The sequence below is a fragment of the Chenopodium quinoa genome, unplaced genomic scaffold (assembly GCF_001683475.1).
Source record: "Chenopodium quinoa cultivar QQ74 unplaced genomic scaffold, ASM168347v1, whole genome shotgun sequence".
NCBI lineage: Eukaryota > Viridiplantae > Streptophyta > Magnoliopsida > Caryophyllales > Amaranthaceae > Chenopodium > Chenopodium quinoa.
Window position 1 is genome coordinate 567,847 of NW_018742287.1, and position 8,805 is coordinate 576,651.

General features: G+C 30.7%; 1 protein-coding gene across 1 annotated transcript; it reads left to right on the forward strand.

The window, feature by feature from the left end:
- Positions 1–1,978: 1,978 nt before the first annotated feature.
- LOC110684973 lies at positions 1,979–8,007 on the forward strand. Its single transcript, XM_021861421.1, has 7 exons — positions 1,979–2,766; positions 2,871–2,988; positions 3,290–3,378; positions 3,521–3,567; positions 3,672–3,760; positions 5,283–5,416; positions 7,119–8,007. The coding sequence occupies exons 1-7, from the start codon at positions 2,683–2,685 to the stop codon at positions 7,878–7,880; spliced, it is 1,323 nt and encodes a 440-aa protein (XP_021717113.1). The 5' UTR covers positions 1,979–2,682; the 3' UTR covers positions 7,881–8,007.
- The last annotated feature ends 798 nt before the right edge of the window (positions 8,008–8,805 follow it).

An 8,805-nucleotide genomic window follows, 5' to 3' on the forward strand; every position in this document is an offset into this window, starting at 1 on the left:
TATTATTTCTCTCTCTTTCTTTTGGCTCCACCATTATTTTATAATATTTTTTTTCTCTTACATTATATCTAGTGGTCCCTCATTTATATTTCTCTCTCTCTATTACTTTTTCAAATTTTTCTATTTCTAACCATATCCACTTATTTAATACTTTTGCCTAAAACTCCAGGCACACCTCAATGGGGGACTTAACACTACAAAAAAATTACCTTTTCGTAGTGATTATTCCGACCTTGGGTATCGATTGTATTTGCTACAAAAAGCTTTCCCAACGAATGATTATTTGATACAATATCCGCCGTTACCATAGCCTTTAGTAGTATTTTTCGATATCGCTGGGGTTGTCCTCAATAATCGATACGAAAAATTACATCCAATCGCGGTGATTATTGTAGCGATTATAATCGCTTTAAATGTTGAACTCATTTTCTTCCAAAAAAAAAAAAAACACACATATGATCTTTACAAGATTTGAACATACAACCTTAAGCTCTAATATTAAATATTTTACCAATAAGCTATGACATATTTTATGTATTATTTGTCAAATAATATTTGTATATCTAGTGTAGAAAAGGCTTTTCGTATCGATTTTTGGATTTTTGTGGCGATTGTAAACGATACGATTTCCAATAATTTTATAAATGTGCAAAAAAAGGATGGATATGTATTATTATGTTTTTCATATCGATTTTATATGGGATTACCATGGCGATTGTAAAATGATACGATTTCCTCTACAATTTCATAAATATACATGCATATTGTAGTGAATGTACAATCACTACTAATCGCTATAAAAAGGCATTTTTCTTGTAGTGTAAAAAAACGGAGGGAGTACATTACAAGCTAAATTCGTCACATATATTCTCTGCAAATGGCCAAAATAACTTCGTAATACTTCCTCTATTCCCTCCTAATATTTTTACATGGGGAGGAGAGACGGATTTTAAGAAGAGGAGAGGAATAAAGAGGAATAAAGATAGGGACCCTTGTGATGAAGAGAGTGAAAGAAAGAAAACATGTACAAATAGAAAAATATTACAATATTTGTGAAACTATTTTAAATGATAGTTATTGCAACATTTGTAAAACGGAGAAAGTATTATAATTGAACACCTGTATTATAAAGCGAAATTTTGAGATGATAGCACCTTATCGAGTCGACACATAATGGTATGCTTGTTTGAGAAATGGGAAGGTTGACTATGATGAATTTGATACTCAATGAAACAATGTTCAATATCAGCTTTCACTGCAGGAAACAGTGTAGGCACCTCAATATGTAATAGATAATATTAATTCACATACATATAAGAATCTGTATCAGATTCAACATATCTTGGAAAACAAAAGTTGGAAATAAAAGAGGGAAAAGCATGTTAATGATGACATTATAATGGGTAGACAATTAGACATCACCTTAGACTATTGGCATAACGCTTTACTGCAGTAGGTATATGCTCACACATATAACCTGTAGTTATGTTTCCGTTTCTGAAAAGTGTACCCATATTCTATTTTAAGGTGTTTTTATTTGGAAAATTGCTTTAGGCACATTAAAAATTGATTAGGATTTAAGGCACACTCATTGTAACGTCACAGTTTTAAATATTTTGTTTATATGAAGTAGGCATGCCAAAATTAATTATTAGTGTGCTTAATTAAATTATTGACGTATTGAATTTTAGTTTATTCTAGATTAATTAGCTCACAATATTCACGCATTCTTACTCATTCAATTTTATTTTATTCCTTTTTTAAAAAAAATATTACGGAGTATGTCACTCTCCTATCATAAAACAAGAGTAACCACTTACCAGTAAGGGTCTATTTGTTACATCTTATTTTTACTTTTTTTAACTAATTTATTTTATCTTATTTCATACAAAATTAGTTTTGAAAACAATTTTAGACAAAATAATTTCAAAATTTTTAAAAATACGAATTCACACTAATAATATAAGTTTGGTTTAAACTTATGTACAGATAAAATATTTCTAGACAAAGTCAAATGAACCAAAATAAAAACGAATAAAGTACAAAGTACATCCTTCATTCTCTTTTAAATGCAACATTTTGACTCTTAAGCTATTCATATACTCCACTTTGACTAGTATTGCTAATTTAAGTTAAAGAAAAAATATAGTCATGTGAAATCTTATATTGTATTCATTTCAGCTTATAGTTTATTAATATCAAATTTTCATAATTTTTTTCATATTAACAATAAAAAATATTAATAATTGAAATAACACCTTGACAAAAAATTAATCCGTAATACTTAGAATTGAAAAAGTATTTTGTTATGGAAAAAGGAAAAGAAAAAAAAAAAAAAGTCTAGTTTACTGTCCGATGATACAGAGTCTAGACGTCAAATAAAACTGACGTTAAACTAACCAACATTTAAAAATTTAAATCATCCCACTCAACTCAAACTTCCATTATTATTATCATTAAATAAAGTCGGCTTTGTTATAAATACCACTGCCATTCTACTGCGTCACTGCCCGCAACTCTCTTTCTCTCTCAATAAAACCCAACACCAACACATTTTCTCTCTCCTCTCATTTCTCTTTTTCAATGGTTGCGTGAAAAACAAGTTTATTTCCATAAATATAAATCATACGAACAAACAAATTCACTGTTTTTGTGCTTTCATTTTAAAATCAGCGTAATTTAATGGGGAAAATTATGACAGAGAAAACGAAAGTTGAATCTGTGCTTCACATTCTCAGAAAACAATCTCCTCTCTCTCTCAAACAGGTAATTACACTCCTTTTTTTTACGACGTTGTTTTTTTATTACTTACAAGAATAACCCACATGTGAGTTGCGACTAATTAAACTTTATGTTTTTGGTTATGAAAGGAGAAATTCTGCAACACGGCGTGTGTGGAGAGGTTTTTGAAGGTGAAAGGGGAGAATGTGAAGAAGGCAGCCAAACTATTAAGAGCTTGTCTTACGTGGCGTGATACTATTGGAACTGGTTAGTCTTAACTTGTTCTTTCTCTCTCATCCGGCTACTAATTTTGTCTTTTCTGATTTAATCACTTCCTCATCTTAGCATCTTTTCCTTTTTTTTTTTTTCGTTTTTCAAATTTAACTCTTATCTAGAAAAACAAATGAAAAAGTTAACCATAAAAAGTCACTTCAATTCAACAATTTTAAGAAATATAATTTTTTTTTTTTTTTTTTTTGAGAAACATAATTAAATCATGATTAATAAATGGTTTTTTCAAATTAATTTTATTTTATTCATATTTTTTTTTTCTTTTTTTTTTTTGTAGAAAATTTAATAGTGGATGAATTTTCTGGAGAGTTGGCGGAAGGAATAGCATATGTAGCGGGTCATGATGAAGAAGCCAGACCTGTTATGGTATATTTCTTTTTCAATAATTTTTATTTTGAATTTATTTGCATCATTTTAGTTTTTATCTTTTTATGTTAGATAATTTCCACTTTTGTGAAAAATTAAAGTCTCAAGGCTTTAAATTAATAAACTATGCTTTATTTCCTAGGTTTTCCGAATTAAGCAAGATTATCAGAAGTTCCATTCTCAGAAACTGTAAGCTCACCTAACTCTCTTAAATTTTTTTTTTTCCTCCTCTTTAATTTTTTAGATATATTAGATTTTAATTAACTTTTTAAATTTTTTAAAAAATGTTACAGATTTACTCGACTAATGGTATTCACGCTTGAAGCAGCAGTCCAAACAATGCAGAGAAACACTGAGCAATTTGTTATCCTTTTTGATGCAAGTAAGTTATTAATTTTGTTAGTTAAAACCTTTCCCGCGTTGATTACAATTTGAACTCATCATTGTCAATTAATTAAATTGGTTAACCCGGGTTTACATTATTACCTTTTGTGATTAAAAAAATGTTTGAACTTAAAGGGTGAAATAGTAAGGCCTACTAGCCTAGTTTAAAACCGTTCTCGCATTGATCACAATTTTACAATTCGAAATGGTTGACGTCAATTAATTAAGTTGGGTAGTCTGGGTTTACATTATTTACCTTTTGTGATTACAAAAACATTTAAACTTTAAAAAGAATAAAATCATCATTTACATTAAATTAAGCTAGTCAGGCCTACTAGCCTAGTTTAAAACCATTCCCGCATTGATCTTACAATTTAAACTTGTTGACGTCATTCAATTAAGTTGGTTAATCCGGGTTTACATAGTTACTTTTTGTGATTAAAAAATATTTGAACTTAAAAAAGGGTAAAGTAGTCATTTAAATTAAATTGATTCCCTTCGTAAAAAGGCTGAATCTGGATTATCAGGCTTAATATTTGATACACCCACCTTTTATTTGATTCTCCACACCGCTTTAATTAATTCCCTCCTCTTTCTTTTTGTTTTATTCTAGAAAATAATGCAGTGTTTTTTTTTACTTTTTGCAGATATTTCATTTTCTATAAAATTCATGTATTTCAATTCATTTATTTTAAGAGCACGCTGCACGCCTAATAATAAATATTTGCATATTTATTGAGAAAAGTAGTAAATAATAAATGAAATACCACGGTTTTCAGAAAATAAAAGATAAAAATCTGAATAAAGCAAATATTTGGTGTGTCGGAAGACCAGCATTTTGTTGGGGGAACAAATTCATGTTTTAAACTCAGAAAATTTCCCAGATTACCCTTGTTAGGTCGCTGTTTGGACCTCTGTTTTTTGTCCTGGTTAAGAGAATTATGGGTTGGTTTCCCAAGGGCATATATGGAATGTTATGAAACTTATACTGTACAATTATTTACTAAGGTTGGTCAATGTCAATCTCTGACATTTTTTCTTCTCTGGTTACTTACTGGCTTAGGAATAATTTTACTTCCCCATTTATTCAAAAGAATAACACCAATACCCAAAATTAATAGTCACATATTTGAACTCCAATTCGAACTAATTTTTATTCCGTTGTGATTAGAAATGTCAAAAACTTACTGGATTCAACTAGACTCAATCTACAACACAAATCTGAGCCAAACTTGAGCCGCTCAGATTCGATGGAACCCAATTCAATAACCCGAATTAAGACCTTTAAGTGTAATAATTAGTCTTTGAATAGAATCATACATGTTAATATTTTGTTATAACAGGTTAAGATAATATGAGCATACCACGACTATTAATATGTATCACAGAGAGTATATTAAATGTGAAGGACAGTAACCAAAAGCAAACAAAAGATGAGTTCAGAACATAAAATTATCTGTTTTGGGGGCCATTGGAAAGTGTGTGGTATGGTATAATGATAGGGGGTGTGGAAAATGCAGGCTTTTTCAGATCAGCATCAGCATTTATGAATATAGTGCTCCCAACACTGAAGATTGTGGCCGAGTACTATCCTGCCCGTCTTCATAAGGCCTTTGTCATTGACCCTCCTCCTCTTTTTCAGTATCTCTGGAAGGTACTACTGCTCATTTTCAACTCCTTTTTTTCTTATCTCATTTCAGTAATTCTATCTTTATATTCTGTTTTTGTAATTACATTAGTATTTAATTTTTTTTTAATTGTTATAACATGTAATTACAATATGATTTAAGATGATAAAAATATAAAAGCAAATTCCTTGACTCAGAGAATGAGAGACACATGAAAAGTAATACTGATAATGTTTATGGGGAATGTTAATCAAAGACTTCCTAAAGTTGCTTATTGACCTTTAGCATGCATGCATCTTTTGCATAGTGATGCATATATATTGAGATTTGTTGAATGTTTAATTTCAAGAAACTATTAAACGTATTTAATGAGATACGGAGTATGTTTAAACATTAAATATAATGGTAGAGTCTTTTTGGGGTGTCGGCTAACATCCTATAATACAAAAAAAAAAGTTTTTATGTATGTATTTCCTATGTCTTAAAATTATACTCTCGTTAGGGAAAATTTTCCAATGTCTTGACACCTAACGACTATAATATTGACACTTTATCTTTAAAATCTTTAATCCACCACTATGATGAATATATTATCTTCAAATTTGAATTCTACCTCATATTCATAACTAAGCTTAATAATTAAACCTTCCGTTTACATGTAAGTATGTAACATAAGTTTAGTAATATTCTATAGAGAGGTGGTAAGTTGAGTAGCAGAAAAATGGTGTAAAGTCAATTTCGTTGACAAGAAGAAGAGAAAATGTTGAAACAAACTTTGCTAAAGTAAAAAGAGGAAGAATAGAGCCGTTTGTGGAATTGAAACCCAATGATTGTAAAGCCTTTTTGGGTTCACATGTAGAATATGAACATTGAATAGTAAAGGAGGGAAACCAATTTGAACACATATATATATATATATTATTTTTTTAACCACATAAAAACTTTTTTCAAAATAACTGAGTTGTAACTAGGAATTATCTTCCAATCATAACCGTTGAAAAGAGTCATGATTTTTTCCTAAGTGGTAGGCTCATAATCTTGCTTCTTTTAGGGAAAACAAGAGTGGTAGTAGTCAAATTTGTTAGGTTGATTTGGTTTTATTTTTAACCTTCACGAAGTTCAAAGTTTACCCAACCTAGACAATTTCTTTCTTCCTTTTTATGCATCTTTTTGGGTAATGAGTTGCTGTTTTTTTTTTATTTTTTTTTTACTGTTTGCATGTTACTGTGCATTGTGATTTCTGTATGAGGGGCACATGACTATTAGGAAGTTTTAGCATAATAAGTCAATAACACCAATTAGTATCAAGAAATGTGGACACATTATTGCCTATTTGGTGTATATATGTTTGTTTAATTAAAGAGAAAGGCAGTAAAGTTATTTAATTAATTTATTATACTCATCACTTTAATTTAATCATCTTACTAAATTAATAAAATTTTAAACAAAAAACATTTTTTTTGATAGTATGTTCCGTACATTTTTCATGAAAAATCAATAGTATTTGACTATAAGTAGAATAATTTGTCCCAATTTATTTATTTAATTTTGATAGTTGGCAGTAGCTTAACAAAAAATTTAATTCTGTTTAATTTAACTTATATTGTCTGAATATAAGAAATATATACATTCTGAACTTTAATTATGATCAATACGTACAATTAACTTAATGTTCTTTTCGATTGTATGGTATATTTAACATGATGAAACTGTTTGACTAATTTTCAGGGAGTACGCCCATTTGTGGAGCTATCAAACTTAACCACAATAGTTTCCTCAACAGACTTCGAAGACTCAATCACCCTAGACTACAATGACTTCTCCATGTACCCAAGAGCCGCTTCTCTTCGATTCGATTCATCCTCAATCCCGGTTCACTCCTCGGCCGCCAAGATCGGCGCGTGCGCCTCATCCCGGTTCTCCTTCACCGTATCTCACAGCTTTGACTCCCTCAAACCGTGGTACCTAAGCCTCACTAGTGACACTACCTCATCTTCCAAAGTAGGCCCCACAACAACAGCTACAACAACAACAAACTCCACGTCATCTATCTTGGGCCCCAATCCTCGCTCATTCTCCTTTGCATCACCCATTGATAGAACTCCACGTGGCGGCGGCGGTTATAACAACTTTAACGGTGGTGACAAACTATTAAGGAAGAATTTCATCCCTTCTACACCACTCCCTCAAAAGTCCCACAATGCCGATACCGCCTCGGTTAAGCAACCTCGGACACCGAAGCCGTCTTTCCTCCACTCTCCTGCGGCGGCATTGTTCGGGAGGCGCGAGACACCGGCTCCGGCTAGCCATGCTATTAGTAAGGGTGAAAAGTCTAGAGAAGCTTTCTTTCCCTACTTCAAGTTTTACCGTAGACCTTACGATGAAATGATCTACCGGTCAAAAATGAAGCCTCCTCTTGGTGGTTTAATCTCGATCGTCGCTCCCCAACACCTCCGGCGCCGCCACATGTCAGTTTCTCAACGTTTTTGAAGCAATTTTACTACAAAAAAGGGAAAAAGGGTGGGTACATAAAGAGTATATTGGGTAAATTAACAATGATCATGATACCATGATGTCCAACATTATTATATTATAAGGTTGTTAATTATTATTACTATGTTTTTGTTTATTAATTATTGTCTTGGTTTCAAATAAATAGTTAATTACATTAAATTAATACTCCCTAAGTTATGTTTTTTGGTGAATGGAGATATATTAATGATACAAAATCTATGTTAATTAATTAGATGTAACATGCACTCGTGTGAATAAATATTAATTTACAAAGGTCAAGGGTGGTCGGGAGACGACGTACCAAGAAAATTGTTGTACATGGAATGAAGTTATCGTGGTCGAAACGTAGAACATAAAGGCTTTGGAAATTAAAATGTTTTAATCTTGGAGTTTATGATGTTATTATGGGGTTGAGAAACATCTTATTATTATTATTATTATTATTATTATTATTATTATTATTATTATTTTAAAATTGGAATATGAGTTCTACTACATACCACTTAAAACATGAAACTTCAAAAGAGCAATTGATTTTATAAATCGTTTTATCGAATTATTGAATTATTGGAATTGGTTTTGAATCATGAGTTTTGAAAATATATTATTGGAATTGGTTTATTTTGAGTTTGGAATTTATGGGATTAACATTGAAATTAGTTTTTAAAAGCACGTTTGCAAATAAATTGAATTTACTTATCTTGCACTTATCATACTTAGCATATTTTACTAATCCGTATTTCCTATTTGTTTTAGTTCGCCCTAGTAAGCAGTGTTGACTATTTTCAGGTGGAGTCAATATTTGAGCATATGAGAGTCTCGGGATGTTCTTCCCCTAGATTAGGAATGTTGGTCTTTGTTTATTTATGAGTACTCATGACAATGGTTTCTATTTATAGCT

Coding starts and splice junctions, on each gene's coding strand:
- LOC110684973 (XM_021861421.1), top strand. CDS start 2,683: ATGGGGAAAATTATGACAGAGAAAACGAAAGTTGAATCTGTGCTTCAC. Junction 2,767..2,870: donor CTCCTCTCTCTCTCAAACAG/GTAATTACACTC, acceptor TGGTTATGAAAG/GAGAAATTCTGCAACACGGC. Junction 5,417..7,118: donor TTTTTCAGTATCTCTGGAAG/GTACTACTGCTC, acceptor ACTAATTTTCAG/GGAGTACGCCCATTTGTGGA.